The sequence below is a fragment of the Panicum virgatum genome, chromosome 7N (genome assembly GCF_016808335.1).
Source record: "Panicum virgatum strain AP13 chromosome 7N, P.virgatum_v5, whole genome shotgun sequence".
Taxonomy (NCBI): Eukaryota; Viridiplantae; Streptophyta; class Magnoliopsida; order Poales; family Poaceae; genus Panicum; species Panicum virgatum.
The window spans coordinates 47480053-47500105 of NC_053151.1; the positions used below are offsets into that span (position 1 = coordinate 47480053).

General features: G+C 45.2%; 1 protein-coding gene across 2 annotated transcripts; it reads right to left on the bottom strand.

The window, feature by feature from the left end:
- Positions 1–14383: 14383 nt before the first annotated feature.
- Positions 14384–15841, bottom strand: LOC120681793 (1-aminocyclopropane-1-carboxylate oxidase 1-like). Of its 2 annotated transcripts, XM_039963402.1 has the most exons (3): positions 15305–15834; positions 14890–15211; positions 14384–14806 (listed from the first exon to the last, which is right to left on the bottom strand). In XM_039963402.1, exons 1-3 carry the CDS (start codon positions 15778–15780, stop codon positions 14534–14536), a joined length of 1071 nt encoding a protein of 356 aa, XP_039819336.1. In that variant the 5' UTR covers positions 15781–15834; the 3' UTR covers positions 14384–14533. The 2 variants fall into 2 exon arrangements, with proteins under 2 accessions (XP_039819336.1, XP_039819335.1); XM_039963401.1 differs by having other exon boundaries at positions 14890–15841.
- Between the last annotated feature and the right edge of the window lie 4212 nt (positions 15842–20053).

The window sequence follows — 20053 nt, forward strand, 5'->3', positions numbered from 1 at the left end:
CCGAAGCGTCGGTTCGACCGGTGCTGAAGAGAAGTTGAAATCCACCAAAACATGCTCTCTGGAACAAAGAACTTTCATTGCACCGGTGGTTACTTTTCTGACCATCGGTTCAACCGGTGCTGTACTTGATTTCAGCCTTTATCCAGAGAAGATAGACCGACAGGGCATCGGTCCTTCCGGCAAGCATCGGATGCTCCGACGCTAGGGCACCGGTTCAACCGGTGCTGCTGTTTTTCCTGGTTTTTAGCTGAATTGGCTTGGATTTCAATGTTACTTCGATTGTTTCTTCTTCCAAGTGTTGTGTTAACTTCTATTGACTATCTTGAGCTGTTTTTGAGCGAGTGTGCAAGATTTCTAGGGCCAACTCAAGTTTGATCAAGCTACTAACTCATGAACCCCTCTTAATAGTACGGTCAAGAACTAAAAACTATAAACCCTATCTAAATCAAGTGTCCTTCATCTCCTTGTGACACTTGAGACTAGAAAGGTCCTTAATCTTTGAAATTGAGTCCTTGGCTCGCATGATTGTTCCGAATTGAGGGGTCTCTTTTCACATTTCATATGGGACTAACTCAATCACTAATTTTTCCTTCAAAACATACGTTAGTCGCATACGGTTGTCATTAATCACCGAAACTTACCATTACATCTATCGGCCTAGATGCACTTCACTATCGCTTCTGGTTGCATGATTGAGATGATGCCGCAAAACGCCAAGACGAGCGTACATATGGCAATATATTTCACAGGCTTTGCTCGTAGATAACAAGCCAATGAGCTGTAATAAGTAGATAAATTAAGAAGAAGATGACAACGTTAGTGGGTACGCCATATGGATCATATTGGAACAAATTATCACCATGAGATGATGATGCGGTGGGCGGTGGATGCCGTTCTTTGTTTTTTCAAAAAAAGAACTCGTTCGTTCAGGGAATGAAAAGAACAATGCAACTCGTTCATGAAAGCATGGTACGTAGCAACCACTAGCAGGGGAAAACAAAGGGCAGGCTAAGGGGTCGTAGCAACATAGTGAGGTCGATTCATATAGCAGCGACCTGATCCATCCCAGGTGTGTTATATCTCCTCTGATCAACAGATATACTTATATTAATCTTAATATTATACCCTTGACTCTGAATCAAAATTCTTGAATAGAAGCACATATGGATTATCCTGCAAAATCCTCAAATCAACCGGATCATTGAAGTATCAAGGTTAGGCGACCTTTTGACTGGTCTTATAAAAGTATAGCTACATATGGCGAGGCCCTCTCCCACCAGGAACAAGCTCATCCAACCTGTAGTATATCTGACCGTGTGCTTTAAAATAATACACCCCAATACCTCTTGCAGTCACGACATTATGATCAATGGAAACTCCAATGCTTGTGAATGAGAAGTGACGTTAAAATACCGAATGTGCTTCCAAAAATATTTTGCATCCCTATCAGTCTGACTAGCAAACAAGCGGCGTAGTTTAGCCGGTGTCTTCAAAATAAATATGTTAACCTTCCCTTTCCTGCAACAAAATGCTGGTCCTTCGCCTGGGAACCTCTTTGCATGGCAGAATTCATAATTTTCCCTGGCAGACCCGGGCCAACGGAACTTCTCACAGGCGTAGAATATTCTGGAGCAAGGAATAGTGCATGGATGTACCTTACCTCTTTTGTAACTACCCGAATAGGCATAGAATTAGTTATAGTACAAGGAAACTATCCGACTATGTTAAGGTAGGACTCCAACAGTACTCGGCTAGTACTTTCCATGTAACACTATCCCCAGACAATATAAGGGCGGGCAGGGAGTCCCTCAAAACACATCCATCTCTAAGGCAATACAAACAACCTTATGCACCTCGCAGCCCGAACTTGTCTAAACCTTTATGTTCCTTACACCATCGGGTTCCAGAGCTAGTCGATCCCTTGCCTATAATCCTACTGTTAAGAATATCTCTGAGCAGGCTTGGCGGCTAAACACTGACATTCCCCCCTTTTTAGAACATGGTGCTTGTTTAGAAGATCCTTATACATTGCATCACATCGATCCGAACCTTTGTAACCAATATCAGGATCAACAGCATACTCATACTGGAAATCACCTTTGTAACCAATATCAGGATCAACAGCATACTCATACTGGAAATCTGCCACGTGTTATTAGATAAATAAAGGAATTAGTTATTTATCAAACAAAACATATTAATTTTGGTAAGTTCGTTAAGATTAATAGCTAACCCAGGTGATGAAATACATGTGCTTCATCGTCCTCTATATTTGCGGGTCCTTAATCCTCTAGGTTCATTTGATCTAAATTATTTTCTATTAAATAGAAAATAGCAAATCACTTCATTGTTCACTAATTATCTAATATGAATAGATAGGATGCTAAAACAATAATGATATCTTCAATTCCATGGATTGGATCATCTGGTTCCCATAATCCAGAGTGAAACTGATCCTCTCGATCCACAATTCTAGTGCGTGCCCTAGTTAATGGAGGATACTGTTGTTGCGTTTAATGCCGATTGTAAGGTCCCAGTAATAGACGTATTTATCTGTTCACCTGAAAGTGTAGATCAAATTATAGTCCACATATAAAAAATACGACAGTTAAAGAGAGCGGTAGTGGCTGCTTCACAGGCCGGGAAATATAGCAAAGCTAAAAACCCTGGGGGAGAAGACAAACATGTTCTCTGTATTATTCCAAGCAGATTCTCTCTCAGACTTTTTCTGCTGGTAAGTTTCCCGTCTCTTTGCATCAACTCTGCTTTGTTATCAACTGGCATTTTGGCGTACTTCTCTCTTACCCTTTGCCGCTTAGCTTCCCTTTGATCAGCAGAATCTCATGTAGCTGTAAAAGAATTATGAATATGTCATTTGTTTAATCATCACAACAATGAAACAGAAAGTGATTCACCACAAAAAAACTACCATCTTCCAAGTCATGGGTAATAACATGCTGATCATGTGATTGTCGCTTACGAAGATTCATGTCTCCAAATGGTCGACGGTCAGGCATTAACCTGTGCCATAACAACAAAAATTGCATGGATCATGGATCCCTTTAACACAGATATTTAAAATACATAGTTCGCTATAAGCAGCACACATGAGAATGGTATATTACCTGCAGCAGTGTAGCAAAGAGCTTGATAGCCGGAAAAGCTACGGAGGGCGCGCTGGACTGTAACAGAACCGTCCAATTAAACTGGCTTAAGTGTGCTAACTATAATCTTAAACGTTAATTAAGTCACCGCGCACTTAAAACGATGTAAGTTGGCAGCCGGTTGGGTTAAGGATCAAAAACACTGGAAGTCTCGCCCGAAGGCGAGCACAGATGACTACAAGCAGATAGAAGTTTCTCAAATTTAAAATACAAAACAGAGCTTTACATAATAAGTTTGAGGAAATTTTTAGAGTTCAACATGCAGCGGAATTTAAATAAAAGCTCGGTTGAAAACAACGTTATCTACAAAGTCGTGAGGACGTCACATCGAGCCCACCGATGTAAATCCTGGTTAGCTTCAACCAGCAGCAGCTACCTGAAAACAGGGTAACAACAAACCCTGAGTATACTAATACTCAGCAAGATTTACCCGACTAGTGGTATATACTTAGCCGACTCCTACACATGCAAAATTTTTTGGCTCTAGAGTTATTTTACTGAAAAGCTACTAATAGTGGATCCTTACTTTCAGTATTTTAGCTCAAGTTTATTATACAAATACCAACTAGGTTTGCACCAACATCTAGAGCAATCATGGTGGACTACATTAAGCCTCCAACAATAACATCATCATATTCATCTCATCATCGTTCCATTCTCATTTCAATTTTTACTACAATGTGACAAAGAGATCAAGGCTCTCATATCCGCGAGTCACGGCGAATCGATCCGATTTAACCTTGCAAGGTGGACCTAACTCACACGACATATGTAAGCCACACTGGACCACACATGTCAACTGTTCCCATCATTACCACGATATTTGAACCACACCAGCCAAAACCCGGGTGAAGGACCCCTCACGGCGAACTCCCAGAGAACCCGAAGGCGACATACAATCCAACACCCGCCATCATATCACGCCCAGAGTAGCAGGTCGCAATTCAAAGTATCGTTGTAAATCAGGTCTACAGCTTACCGATTTCGACTAACTTCTACTTCCAACATGTGGTTAGTACTGTTCAATCCTCGATCAACACTGCCAACAACGGTGCGGTCCTCAACCGACACAAGCGGAGTCTTACTTTGCATACATTCCATATCCATAACCAAATTCATCTCCGTCTAGTCTCCATTTTTCTTTCCTCATTGATTCATTCTCCAGCAACTTTTCCATAAGTAAACAGACCTATATCTCGCGAGTGACAGGAATCACTCGACTTCTACCGAGTTCCTACTTAGCGAGGCATTTCTAACGACACCTGCATAGTAGTATAGACTCATAGGTACCTAGGGAGAGACATGCATACTAGGGTTTCATACAACTCCTAAAAACATAAATGCACAAATACTTAGATAAACATTGAATACTGAAATTAAGGGTTATGCTCCGGGGCTTGCCTGAGTTTTGACACAAAGTCAGTTAGTTAGCTTGCAGTCTTGCACCGGCTTGACATCATCGCCAGTCCAAGCATGCACTCCAGCTCCAGTGAGTTCTTCCGTCTTCTGGATTGGTTCACCCGTGCACCATCTTCTGGCTCGGCTTCAACATTGCCCTCCAGTCCCACGTGTCGCACATCTAGCGTACCTAGATGATATGCAACGATGCAAATGCATGAATTTAAGGAAAACATCACAGGATGCATTCAAAAGGCATACAAGGCAAGCATAAGGTTGCAATTGCACGATGTTTTCCTAAACGTTAAAAAGTAAACAGTCGGTCACCCTTTGTTTAGTATTTAGGTCATTTAAATAGTGTTTAAACGGAGTTAAACGGCCTAAACAGTTTGGCATATTAACATTAAAATATGCATATTTATGTATGTAAATGTTAAATATGCTAGAAAGTCTACATATTTACACATGTAAAAATAATTATTCTGCCAAATAATCTTTCTGAAAGAAATCTAAATCCCACAATATTTCATATACTTACGGTGTTACTTGGTTCGGTATTGATTGTGGTAGTATTAATCATCCTATTGACTAAATTATAAATTAAATGATCATTTAGCTCATTTAATCATGATTAACTCGACTCTATTTAGACAATTTAGACGGATTTTAACGGTTTAAATGGGCTTAAACGGTCCAACCATTTAATTCACCGTTTAGGGCCTAAACAAAACGGGTGACCTCTGTTTAGCGTTTAAACGTTGTTTAAACGGACTAAATGGCCGTTTAGGCAAACAGAGCAATTGCATGGGTGCTGATGGTGCAAGGCAAGGCAATGCAATGCGATTACAAAGAAAGACATGACTAGGCAAATATTTACTGAGTAAACACAACAAACATTTACTGAGTAAACACAACAAACAATTTCAAAAGAAAATGGTTTGGGACTGTAGTATGAGAGTTCATTTCACTTATTTTAGCCTGAAGTGTTTCCTTCAAAAAGTATTACTAAACTTATTTTAGAAAAGCTAAACCACATTGCAAAGCAGAAAGGGTTAGACTAGAACTTTATTTAACTAGCAAGCAATTATAAGCATGAGAGCACACTAAGACCATTTAACTTAACAAGCCAACATAAGCAAGCTAATTTTTCTACTAACACACACAAGATTATACATCTATTGCATAGATCTACTCATAAGGACTCCAAAACATCTTCATTTGCTATTTTATGATTTTTCTACAATTTACTATGAATTTTGAAAGTTTGCAGCTAATTTAAACAATTTTGGAAACCCTAAACCCTAAACCAAGGGCTGACGGCCAGGCCCCACAAGTCAGTAGGAGGCCACGAGCCAGCCCCCAGGTTGCCACAGCGCGCGCACGCCATGCCCATGGCCGCCGCGGCGCCGGCGGCGGCGTTCCTGCCGGCATGGGGCAAGGTGGCGGGGAGGAGGGGCACGGGCACGGCCCACGAAGGCTAGCGGCGCCGGTGCGCGCGGTGGCGACGCACGAACCCGCACATGAGCGGGCCGCAACGGGCGCCGGTGGCAGCCGCGGCGGCGCTGCAGCGTCCCGGCGGCGGTAGCGCCAGAAGGAGAGGGGAAAGGGGTCGGGGAGGAAGAGGAGGGCGCGGAGAAGCTCACCACGGGCTCGATTTGGGCGGAGGGAGGCCCGAGAGGGGTCATCGGCGAGGGGGGCGGAGCTCCAGGCGGCAACAATGGTGGCCGGCGGTCGGGAGGCCGATTCGGCCGGCAAGCGACTCAATCGGGCTCAGGGACGTGTGGAGGTGGTGAGGGACGTGGTTGGGGAGGTGCTTGCGGAAGGAATCGATGGACTGCGGCACGAGCTGGCCGGAGTGGCGACGAGGCGCGGCTCTGCCCCTGCTCGGCTTGCCCGAGCTGGAGAAGGAAGAAGAAGGGAGAAGAGGAGAAGGGAGCGCGACGAGAGGATAAGGCTGCACGCGGAGAGTGGAGAGCGGTGGATGGCCGACGTGTGGAGAGGCTCGCCGCGGCCACAGTCGCCGGTATGGGTGCCGGGAGGTGAACAGGGCGGGAGCAGGGCAGCACAGTGAACGAATTCAAATAAAATTGAACCGAGTTTGACTAGCTCTAACTCCAAATTTCATACTAGAACTTGAAATTTGGCCAAAACAAAAGTTGTAGAGGAAGAGGAGATCTACAACTTTGATGTTGGGCAAAAATTGATTTGAGCTTTGGATTTAGGAGAAAACGGGGCTTAAAATCAGCTTAGATTGGAAATTTAAACCTTTCAAAACAGAGGTTTGACCCCATTTTGACTGCAGTTTTGAACTACTAAATAAGGTTTTCACTCAAAACAAAACACACCACATTAAAGAATAAACTTTGTAGTACAAGTTTTACATTGGCCAAAAGTTGAGTGCTTAGACAAAATAAATTATTAACAAGCCTCAAACATGGTTAAAATTTTAGCCTAAAACACTTGTACACATTGTTTTCAAAATTTTGGTTAACACATACAATTAGCAAAAATTTGCAAAAACATTAACCTAGTTTTGAATGCATGTGATGACATGAAGTTTAAAAATGTAGCAATGCATGTGCACTTAATGCTAATGACAAGTTTAGGCTCATGATTAGCAATTTAAGCACAAAATTAATACCTGGGGTGTTACATGGACAGGACTAGAAACCGGTGGGAGGGAACATAGTCACACAAATCGGGGTCGAGGGTACTGTTCCTTGACTCGGAAACACCGATCCCGTCCCAGAAACGTGGGATCATTTTCGTCCCCGCCTTGTAAAAATATCTCACAAGACCGTATTCCGTTCCTCGACCCCGTCCCTCGACCCCATCAACCCCGAATCTTTGTGACTATGGGAGGGAATCGTCAGCGTGCGATGGTGAATGCCGGCAGCGACGACCACAGAAATAGCAGCGACAAAGCGATTTACCTCGATTTAATAAAACTGATTTAGCTAATTAGAGAAGGGCCCATTCTGCAAAATGGTGAAGACCATGGCCATTAGCCTCGTGCCGGCCTTTACCAGCACTCGCGGATGTCGCGCTGCCGTCAAGGATGTAAAGGGAAAGGGAGCTAGGCAGCTTGCATATATGGTGACGGCATCGCTGCGCACAAAGACGCCATGATGGCGGCGGAGGAGCTATGTGCAGCAGGGCCGCAGAAGGCAGAAGCCATTGCACTTGAGGACTGAGCGCGGCCGGAACGTTGTTTCCGTCCATGATGAGCTCTAGAATCAGGAAAAACGGAAAGAGTGGAGAATTGGGTACCTCACCAAGGTGCTTAGTAGCTGTGTTGGGAAAAGGCCGTTCGGTCCGCCGGGTGCTGCTCGTCGTTCTTTTCAAGGGCCGGTTGCCACGCACTGCTCGAGGGCGGCGTTGATGTCGCGGTGATGCTGCTCGCCGTTCTGTGCCGCCGGGTGTCGTTGGTCGAAGGAAGCAGGCCCTAGCGGTCCACTGCTGCTCCTAGGGTCCCAAGAGGAGGGCGCTGTTGATGTCGCGGTGATGCTGGTCGCGGTTCTGTGCTGCCGGGTGTCGGTGGTCGAAGGAAGCAGGCCCTAGCAGTCCATATTGCTGCTCGTAGGGTCCAAGAGGCGGCTGTTATTATGTGCTGCTCGACGGCACCATGGACGATCCTGCTGGTTCGATTTGCTTGTTGGGGTTAATCACCGTGCATGAAAGAGAGATTTTTTTAGAGAAAAAAATATGTCTGGAAACAGCAATGCTAATATGTCTGAAAAGAACGCATGCATAGTCCTCTCTCGAGTCTTCTTTCCCCTTGCTACAGGAGAGAGCGGTTGCTACAGGAGAGAGCGGCGACGGAAGAGCGATTCCTGTCTCCTCCGCTGATTTGGCCGGCGCTTCGCCTCCGGGGCTTTGCCGGCGTCGGAGTGCGAGAGGCTAGTCCAGTCGGGGGCGGATCCGTGTACATCTACTAAATACTGTAAGTAGTCTCTAGTTACCTTTTGGGTCGTGTATCTCCGCATCGGGGAGACTTTCGATGCGGATTCTATCTCCGTGCTCGTCCTCCGCGGCAGTGGCGTCGGTTTCAGCCTGGTCGCCATTGGTGGTGACCTCCGGTGTTGTTTCTACTGCAGATAAGATTGGGTACGTTACTTCTACCCTATGTGCGGGTGGGGTGGATGCTGTTCTTCTCCCCTGGCTAGGGTCTTTCTACCTTGAACTCGTGAGCTCGGGTTCGGGTGTCCAAATCTCCTTTTTGGGTTTTTTGTTCTCCGTCGATTGGGGTTTACTGTTGAGGCGACAGGCGTCTGATCCCCTTCATAGCGACGAAGCTACGGCCGTTGGCCGTCCGCCGGAGCATTCAGTGGTTCAAGTACATGCCATTTTTTGGTGTGTCACTGATGGTGATTCAAAACTTTGAAGTTTCTTCGTCTGCATGGGTGTCGGTTTTAAGCTTCTTCCTTGGTGCTTTTCTCTTCCACTCCGTGGAAGGGGTGGAAGGGCAGAGCAGTGAGCAGAGGCGGCTCCAACCGGCGGCGACGAAGATGATACTATGGACCTCTACTAGGTGTCAATGTAATTTTCTTTTCTTTTCTTTCAGAGGTCCCTCGGTATGAGGGATTTGGATGTAAAAGTTATGTATTACTAATAAACGTCCTGCCCTTTTTCTAAAAAAAAAGAATAAACTAAGGATAGACAAACAGAAGGAAATAAACTAAAGGATGTGCGTGCGTGTCGTGACGAGACCTTCCAAACAAAAAGACAGTGTGCGTTTGCATTTTTAGGAAAGTAAACAAATAAATCAATCGCCCGTCATCATCGTCATGCATAATCCTTCCGCGCGGGAGTAACTCAAAGAAAACTGCGGAAAGAAAAACTGCGGGTAGAAGAGGTGGGTATGTTAATATGTCTGGAAAAAACGCATGCATACTCAGAATGTGAGATCCTAATTCCCGAAAGAAGGAAATAAACTAAGGTATGTGTGTGCGTGCCGTGGGACCTTCCAAGCAAAAAGATCGTGTGCGTGTGCATTTTAGGAAAGTAAACAAATCAATCGCCCGTCATAATCTTTATGCATGATCCTTGGGGCACTCTAGTTTACAGTCGACCATTCATTTTTTTCCTATTTTAGTAAGTTTTTTGTCGTTTTCTGATTTCAAGAATTTTTTTCTAGAAAAAGAAGTTTGTAAAAAAGAGACACAAAATTTTGACGAGAAATATTTTATAGAGAAAAATTTTATAGAGAAAAATTTGAGAAGCAAATTGAGAAAAATTGAAGAGGTAAATTTTCCCAGAACAAAAAAATTTAGGTAAAATATTTTTGCATCCAAAATAAAAAAACTCATGGTAAAAAATTGCATCCAAAAAACAAAAGAACTTCGGTAATTTTTTTAATTTGAGAATTTTTTTACACAAACAGCATCCACAAAATAAAAAATAAAAAAGCACTGCTACTACTCTCGGTGGCTCGCCACTGCCGGGGGCGAGCGCCCGTGTCGCGGGCGGAGCTCCCCGCGGCCACGGCCGCCGCCGCTGCTCCGAGGATGCAAGAGGAAGGAGAAGGGGGAAGGGGCGTGGGGATGGATCCGAGGGGGAACGGAGGAAGGAGAAAGGGCATGGGGGCTACGGGAGGAAAGGAGAAAGGGGCGTGGGGGGTGGTGCGCTGCGAGATCTAGAGCGGCAGCAATAAAGAAGTGGGTAGTGGGTGCTGAGCCCCGCCACTTGAGAGCACCGTTGAAAAAATCGACCGTTGGAAAGGAAAAATCACAGGCGAAGGTAAAATTAGCATTGCGTTGATCCTTGCGCAGGAGTAACTAAAGAAAGAAAACTGCGGGGAAAAATAGCGGGTAGAAGAGAGGTGCGGATGTTAATGTCCGGAAAGAACACATGCATAGTTAGAATGTGAGATTCAAATTATTCACGTGCATGAAAGAAAGAAATAAACTGAGGATAGATAGACAGAAGAAAATAAACTAAGGGATGTGTGTGCGTGCTGTGAGACTTCCAAATAAAGACCGTGTGCGTGTACATTTTATATAGGAAAGTAAACAAAACTATCGCCTATAGAATAGTAGAACACGAACGCTGAAACAAAATACATGAAAACGACTAGTAATGAATAGAAAGAAAATCCATTGCCGGGATCTGAACCCGGGTCGCCTGGGTGAAAGCAAAGTATCCTAACAAGACTAGACAACAATGGATTTATGTCCAAGTAATGTCTCAAAATATTTTCTTATTGAACTCTTCCTACTCAGTAGCTCGCCTCGGCCTTCTCTCACTTCCCAGCAGCGGCCGCGCGGCTCCTGCGTTCTCACGCGTCCACTTCCGCTCCCGCCGCTCTGCTGCGTTCCACACCCTTCGCCGCCCCAAGCTCCAAATCGGAGGTCGTACTGCTTTCTCAAGATCGGTGACCTATATACGATTTGTAACATCTCCACATGGTGGGTTTGGAACAGTTGGAAGCAATTTCAGGTCTGCTGTAACACCCCTGTGTTAATCGTGCTCGCTAATCCCGTGTTTAATCGCTAATTGTGGCTTAAGCGCGTCATTAGCGTTAACCGAGTTCGCGTGATAAACATCGTTTAGCCATGTTCGACTACATTTTTCTCCTTGATCCGAGCCTCAAATCAACTTTCGCCCAAAACGAAAGTTGTAGATCTTCTTTTCCTCTACAACTTTTATTTTGGCCAAATTTCAAGTTCCTATATCAAATTTTGATTTTCGGACGGTCAAACGCGAGTCAATTTCAGTCAAACGAGATCACTGTTCTTCCCCTGTTTTCTTCACTGTGCGCGACCGTGCCGCGACCGGCGACGCGCCGGCGATGCCACGCATCGGCCGTCGCGACGATCGACCGCCGAGCGAGCCCAAACTTATCCAGTTCTGGTGCTGTCTCCGTTTTCCCCTCCACTTCGTCTTCTCCCTCGCGCTCGCGCGGAGTCGAGCCGAGCATAGTGAGCAGAGCCCGCCGCCGGCGTGGCTCCGGCCACCCCTCGCCGCCCCCGCTCGATTCCTCGTGCCCCAACCTCCCTCGCCTTGCCCCGCACCCACGCCACCCCTTCACAAGCTCATTCGATCCAATCCCCGGCCGGAATCGGGCCTCGCCGCCGCGGCCACCATTGAAGCTCCACCCTCGCCGTCGAACTTCCCTTTCCGGCCTTCCTCCGCCCAAATCAAGCCCACGGTGAGCTTACCCGCGGCCTACTTGTGCTTCCCGACCTGTTCCCCTTCGATTTCTGGCACCGCCCTCGCCGGGGCGCAGCCGCGACTGCCATACCGCCGCCGCGCTCCCGTCGCGGGCAACCACTGCGCGCGCTCGCGCAGCGCGCCCCGAGGTCGCCGAGCCTCCTTGCGCTTCGCGCCGCCCAGTCCCGCGGCCGCCCTGTTTCCTCGCTGCCGGAACGCCGGTGCGCCGCCGCGCCGTCGTGACCGCCTCTGCGCCGCCCCATGCGCGCGCCCCTGCTCCCCGGCTTCCCTGACCGCGGTCTGGCCGGGCCGTGCCGCCAGCCAGCCACCGCCGGTGGGTGCCAGCGCCGCGCCGCCGCGAGCCTGCCTGGCTGCGCGCCGGCCATGGCCACGGCGGGCCGAGCAGGCAAAACAGGGGAGGCGGGGGAAAACTGGGAGCTGGGCTCCCACTTACATGTGGGGCTCGGTTGTCAGCCCCCCTTTTAATGTTTTCCTTATTGTTTATTTTAGCTAAAATCTTCCAAAATTCGTAGAAAATTCTAGAAAAATGCTAAAAAGGCAAAATCAGTTGCAATAGCTTCGTAATTTCATATTCTATCTGTTAGACTCTTGTAATGGGTAGTTCACACCTTTTTGCTAGGTGGTTTTGCTTAGGCTTGTTTAATCGTCGCTGAGGTTTAGAACACTTATTATCTACCTCAGAGTTGAGCTTGATTTGAGCAAGGGCGACTCCAGTCTTCTTGAGGGAGACACTTCAGGCTAAAAGGAATTAGCAACCCAAACCCCATCTCAGCACTACACCATTCCTTGGACCGTAGTTTTGAGAGTGCTATTTATTGGTCATGCCTATGCTTTTAATTTCGTGTGTCGCATTTCATTGCATCGTTTCACGAGTTTCATGCATAGCATATTCTTATTCGTATAGACGCTGGAACCGAAGTCGCCTACGAGCTGATTGCCTAGCTGGTCCAGGAGCCTTCCGCAGGAGAACCGCAGCCAGGAGAAGTCGTTGATCAAGCTCCCGAAGAAGTCACTAACCCTGCTGACCTGCAAGGTAAACCCCGGAGCATAACCCCTACTTTCAGTATTCAATGTTTTTATTTAAGTATTGTGCATTAGGTTTTCTAGGAATTGAATGAAACCCTAGTATGCATGTCTCTCCCTAGATACCTATGAGTCTCTACTAGTGTACAGGTCGTTAGTACTGCAATGCTTAATCAGGATTCGGTAGAAGTCGAGTGATTCCTGTCACTCGCGAGATATAGGTCCTTGTTACTTATGAAAGGGTTGCTAAAGAATTAATCTTTGGGAAAGAAAGAAAAATGGAGACCGGGCGGAGATGAATTCGGTTATGGATATGGAAGGTGGAAAGTGAATCTCCGCATGTGTCGATTGAAGACCGTACCGTTGTTTGCACTACTGATCGAGGATTGAACAGTAGTAACCACATGTCGGAAGTAGGAGGTAGTCGAAACCGGTAAGCTGTGTATCGCTTTACAATGATACTTTGAATCCCTACCTGCTACGCTAGGCGTGGGAGTTGGCGGGTGTTGGATGAATGCCACCTTCGGGTTCTCTGGGAGTTCGCCGTGAGGGGCCCAGCACCTGGGTTTTAGCAGGCGCGATTCAGATGTCGTGGTAACGATGAAAACAGTTGATGCGTGTGGCCCGACGGGGTTTACATGTGTCGTGTTGGTTAGGTCTACCTTGCAAGGTTAAATCGAATCGATTCGCCGTGACTCGCGGATATGAGAACATTGATCTCTCTGTCACATCGTAGTAAAGGATGGAATTGGAAATGGAAAGTTGAGAATATGAGGTATGACTGTGGTACTCTGAAAAGATAATGTGATTAACCATGCGTGCTCTAGATGTACATGCAAATCTAGTCGGTATTTATATAATAAACTTGAGCTAAAATACTGAAAGTAAGAATCCACTATTATTAGTTTTTCAGCAAAACAACTCCAGAGCCAAACAGCTTTGCATGTCTAGGAGTCGGCTAAGTATATACTATAGTCGGGTAAGACTTGCTGAGTATTAGTATACTCAGGGTTGTTGTTGTAACCCCTCCTGAGCAGGTTGTGTTCCCGCTGACTTCGAGGAGGTCTGGGCGTATTGGATTGGACAACCGCTTCCTCCTGGGTGGACCGTCGAGTGGGCCCCGTCTTCACCGTGAAGATCGGGCAGGTTGGCATCACATCGGTGGGCAGGATGTGGAGCTCACCTGGTATCGTCGTCGTGGTTATCGTATTGTATTTCGAACTTGGTTTTTAGACTTCCGCTGTGTTTTTAAACTCTGTCGTTTGTACTTAAAACTTTTATATAAAACCTGTGTTGTAAATTAATTTGAAGATTTCTGTATGCTGTTATCACCTGTGTTTGTCTTCGTGCGGGTCTGCTAGTGCAATTGTGATCCTGGAGTACAGTAGTTTAATCAGGATTTACCCGACAGCCTGTCAGATTACACCATTTTAAGTGCACAGTAACTTGATTAAGTATTAAAATGATGGTTAGCGCACTTAAGCCGGTTTAATTTGGGCGGTGCTGCTACATCTGCACTAGCACACGATCACTGCTAGAAACAGCTCATTCGTCCGTAGCTGTTAGTACCGGTCACACAATAGCCCAGTACTAACGTGCTCATTTAGTGTTGAAGCTCGATAACATTTTTCCCAAGCAAATTGTTTTTATTTCAAATTTTACAGCCTCAGTTTTCGTAACAACAACATCTGGAAGAGTGGAATTTGGAATTGCTGTAGCAGACCGGCGTGCAGCTCTTATACATTTCTGCGATCGAAACCGATCGATTTCCCAGGCTAGATAGCATAGTGGGTGATTTTGATCTCGTTGTGGACGACGTCCTCGGGCCTGGACGGTGGATGGATCAGGCCACTCATCCGCATCTGCAGGTACTCGTCGAGCAGGAACCCCCTGTAGCGCGGCGCCTCGCCGATCTTCGTCGTGAACTCCGGCAGCGGCTCGACCCACTTGTCGCCGTGCATGTTGAAGAAGAAGGCGAACGAGTGCCTGTGCACCGGCTTCCTCACCACCCGGTGCGTCGGGCTCTTAAACTTGTTGTTGCTCAGCACCTACCCACCAACGTTTGATCAGGACATCAGATCAAAATGACAGGATCTGTTCTTGGGACGGTATCGTTCTGTACTGTACGTACCTTTATGAGGTCGCCGATGTTGACGATGATGCTGCCCTCGACAGGCTCCGCCGGGACCCAGTCACCGTCCTTGAGGACGTCAAGGCCCCCGGCGCCGTCCTGGATGACGAAGCTGATGCAGCTGCCGTCCTCGTGCGCGTTGAGCCCGCTGTTCTCCTCCTCCGTCCCCGGGAAGTAGTGATGCACCGCCATGAAGTCGAAGCTGCGGTCGCCGTTGTAGCCCCTGAGGAAGCCCGGCGGCAGACCCATGCACTCGTTCAGGACGTCCTGGAGGAGCAGCCCCAGCTCGGTCAACTTGGCGTAACACTCCTCCACTGCTTCTCTGAATTTGTGAAGCATTCGATCGGGTAAAAAAATCCTTTTAGAAATTCTAATAATGAATAATTTAGACGTGCGAATTCGTATTTCGACTGACCTGAATCCGGCTGGCTCAGCGGGGTACTCATTGAACCCGAGCTTCGGATCAAACACCAGCACGAACTCGTGCTTGTCGGGCGAGTGCGCCGGCACCGGCGCCCGAAAGTAGCCAGCCCGGAAGGGCGCCGCGGTCCCCTCGGCCTGCCGGGCCTTGGCCTTCTCGTCGTCCGGCAGCGCGAAGAACACGGGCGACAGCTCGAGCGCGCGCGCCATGAGCTCGGCCGGCACGCCGTGGTTGACGACGCGGAAGAAGCCGTGCGTCAGGCACGCCTCGCGCACGGCCTCGGTGGCGCGGGCGACGCCGTCGCTGTCGTCTTGGGTGAAGAAAGGCGCCAGATCCACCATGGGGAGAGCGCCGCCGGTCGCCATGTCTCTCTGTCGGCTTTGGTTACACGAATGCGAATTGAGATGCCACAAGCCTAGATGAGTAGTGGTATTTATATTTCCTTTTCTCTCACAAGGTAGGAAACACATGTGGGAACCTTCTTGAGCTCCCCAACCCTGACAGCTTCGTGCGAATACAAAAGTTCAGGCATCTCGCCCCTCCGTTGGTTCGTTCCTGAAAAAAGAAGAAGAACACCACGTGGAGCCCACCACTGCTGGCCGCCATGCCTGTCGCCTCTAGTTTTTTTTTTTAGCACAGCCTGTCGCCTCTAGTTGCACGATTGAGATGCCACAAGACGTCAAGACTCAAGACAAGGTACATATGGCGATATTATTCACAAGCTATCATTTTTGATGATACGGCAAGATAGCGAGCGTATGGCAATGAGCTGTAATAAGTAGATAAAGAAGAAGATGACAACGGAAGTGGGTGCGCCATAAGATGATGATGCGTTGGGCGGTGGATGCCGTTCTTTGTTTTTTCAAAAAATGATATGGGTTTCGTTCGTTCAGGGAAAGAAAAAACAATGCAAACTAGCCTGTTCATGCTGATGTCCTAGACACGTAGTGGGCCTCAAGCATTGGATCCATGAGTTATTTTTTATCCCTCCCTCAAATAACCCAAATAATTTTACAGGGAGCCAAACATGTTGGTTATTTTGCGGCTATTTAGAAATAACCTACCCCACCCCCTAAAAAAATAATAACCTACCCCAAAACTATCCCCCTCGAGAGGTGATATTTGGGTTATCATGAATGGGGTCCACTGCAGCAAGAGAAAGATAGTAAGGCTGCAATGATTAGAAAAGTGCATTAAATGTCAAATAACCCTTGGATCCAAACAGCTGAAGGATTATTTTGGTTGAGGGCTATTTCTATGAGACAGAGAATAGCCCAAAAAATAACTTTAGAATAGTTCTCCAAACAGGGCCTTCAACTGGATGAGAACCCCAACCCCATAAATCAGATAGACCACCAGAAACCTATCTAAAATCGAGCTCCTCTGGAATCAACCTCTCCCGGACCCTCCTTTCCCTAACCAAAAACTGCGGTAGACTATCATCACCTGTTTCTTATGAAACTAGTAGAGTGCCCGCATGTGTTTCAAAAAAATCCTAATACATGTGCACTTCAAACAATATTAATTTCTAAAACAGATTCCAAATCCTGTCAAAATTAAAATACCATATCTCTACTACTTTTGTTTGCCTTCCAATATCTATATGGTTTTTATTTGGTTTTTTCTTGTTTCCTTTTTCCCACCGTTCACTTGGTTATTGCTAGTGTTTTGGACGTACTGAGGTACATAAAGGTACATGCTTGCTCATGGGATTGTCTTACACATCTTTGATCAGTTGATCTCCTCATCTTTCTCACTAACACATGCATATTATTTGGCACCTAGCATATGCGATAACCACCAGAAATCTTAAGGCTACCTCTGAATGTAAATTACTACACAAATTCAACCCATTACATATGAAGGGTGAAGGGACCCATTGATTATTCTCACATATGAAATCGAGTTGTCAATGCATCTTAACAGAAATGATATAGATTGAAGCAATGAACTGCATGATCTTGATTGCACCACAAGCCCACGATCATGGAGAGTTGCCTTATCTTTTCTTGTTCCAATTCCTGTCCTAAATTCTCAGAAAAAAATTGATTAAATAGATTAATATCAATTAGCCTTACCCACAATCACCGAGCACATCATATCCTCCTCCTAATATCGACTACTTCATCCCAAACCTGAGCAGCCTCGTCAATACATCGTGACCACAGAACCAGGGATGAGCGCACCCTATCGGACGAGGGTGTAACAGATATAATTGGAAAGAGGTATCCAGCTTAATTTCTTTTAGAGCAATAACCCTCTTATATGCTGATCAAATTTGCAGGTAATCAGACATGCATTTCAGACATGCCAATGGTATCTGAAAAAGCATGGCTTTCAGAGCTCTAATAGAAAGAAGAAAGGATAGGAAATTTGTCAAATGAAGTGTAAGGACCAAATTCACGAAAGCCTTGGAAAAAAGCCCGGGGTTATCTATAATTATGTATACTATAAAAAAATTCAGGCATAAAATGTCATGTATTTGTTATTACTGTTACATCTTGCATTAGTACAAAGAATGCATTATGGTTTCTACGAGGAATAGTACTGTATCTTGGAACAGAATACTGCGCTGAAAAGAATAGGGAAATTGTCTGTTGTCCATGACCATGAGCATATAAAAAAAAACCAGTTCACCTTTATTTCTCTGTCAACTAAAACAGTTCACCTTCTTAATACCAGTTGGATACTTGGATGCCAAGAAAACCAAGTCATCACAAATGCAAACATACATATATGTTGAAACTATAGTAAAAAGTGACAATAAAACCAAACCAAACCACAACACTATACAAAATTAAAAAGTGGAAATATTCCAGTATTAGCAAAATCTAATCAGATCAGAAAAGCATATCTAAAAATTCCGATGGGTAAATTTAACAAAAGGAATGATTGACATCTTCATATATATCTTAACTTAATCTGAGCTATAATCACAGTGACATGCAATTAGACCCTCATAACCAATTGATAATGAAGTTTACATGAGTTTGTATCATGATTCTATCACCCTCAAACAACATTAGTCAAGGTATAGGGACAATCTCACCATTCTGCTATATGGCTAGATGAAGATGCATGATTTTCTCAGAAAAAATTAAGCTATGCTCGAAACTACCAGAACCTAGCTATCATGAATTTGCGCAGCATCACAAAATGATGCATATTAGGATTATCCAAAGTCAATCTAATGGCAATATTCAAGAAGGAAAAAAACTTGATGTGTTAAGAAGGAAAAGTATAGTGCATATACACAGTTAACTTCTGGACAGGGGGAACCAACAAAACAATGAAAACGGCATAAGCACAGCCAAGAAACAAATATATCTGCACCAAGAGTTTCACCTGAATAAAAAGCAGAGGACAGCAAAAATATTACCTCTTTGCAGATATTCTCCGTGACAACTTCCATGATTGAATTCCTAGTCAAGTGTCAACCAAATAAAAAAAATTAGTATACTTGCAGTCAAGAGGATCTGCATGCATCCTTGTGATACAAATTAGGACATAAAGATTGATACTTTGAGATGTGCAAAAAAAGAAGAAGCGATACACCACAGAGGAGGCTTGGTTTTCATTCCAGTATGGCAGTATGCAGGATATAGCTGTCTTTATAGGCTCACAAACTTTGCCTTGAAATCAGGAACATGAACTATGATCCATGCCAATGATGCATCCCAATAAGTTTAAAACAGGTCTTTAATGTGTGTGAAAAAATAAAGAAGCAACCAAGTGAAAGAACAAATTTATTCTGCTTAGCAAATGGCTAACTAAACAAAACTTTTAAGTACAGATTGCAATTTTCAGATGACTCTTATCTTTATGTTTCAAAAAGCCCAAAAAGGCAAAATGCATGCTGCACAAGGACACATGCAGTTCTTCATCCTTGGAAATATATAGTCAAATATAATAAAAAACAACTTCATATGAAAAAATGACAAGCATATAGTGAATCTACAAGGGAAACCATCAGCGTAGCAAATACATTAAGAAAATAGTAAAAATCTGCCCCTTTAGTGAACCTCCATATTGATATTATCATCTCGCAAGTGACTGGCTCAAAACTTTATAGCTACCAAACTGGCTTGTGCAACCCGACTCTTCATTTGGGCATTTCCATAAAAAAATGCATGCTTTAGAAATTAGAATCATTTTTAGATTTAAGGGCTGCTTAAAGTGTGAATTATATAACCACAGAAATGCCCCTAATGCATAATACATTTTTTCTAGTGTATATGATCAAAGAACCCACCTATCTCAATGCCTCAATGGACTCGGACATCTATAAGATGCACATCCAGCAAAACAGGTGTTTTGTCTCGCATCATCACCGTAGACCTAGCGATGTAGAAACTCACCTCATTACTGTAGTCTCAACCTAACGGCTTCAGGAAAAGGCTCAACTAGTGCGCTCCTAGAGTCCGCGGCTGCCATCTGAAATAGAACATCTGTCTCACAATTTCGACATCTTAAGCTGAATTCTGCAATGCTTTAGAACCATCAATTTTCTTTCTTGGTCGCCACAAGAATTAAAAGATGGAAATAGATGTAGAATCAACAGACTGGCACTTCATATGGGACCTTCAGACCTTGTCTATCTTGAGGTTTTAATAAGCAGAGAAATGTACTGGAGATTGAAGACATTGCTTTGGTACTGAACATCCAGATAAATGGTAGGAAGCACTGTGACATTGGTAGTTGACAAGGCATGAAATTTAGAAGAATGCAGATCCATAGGGAGAT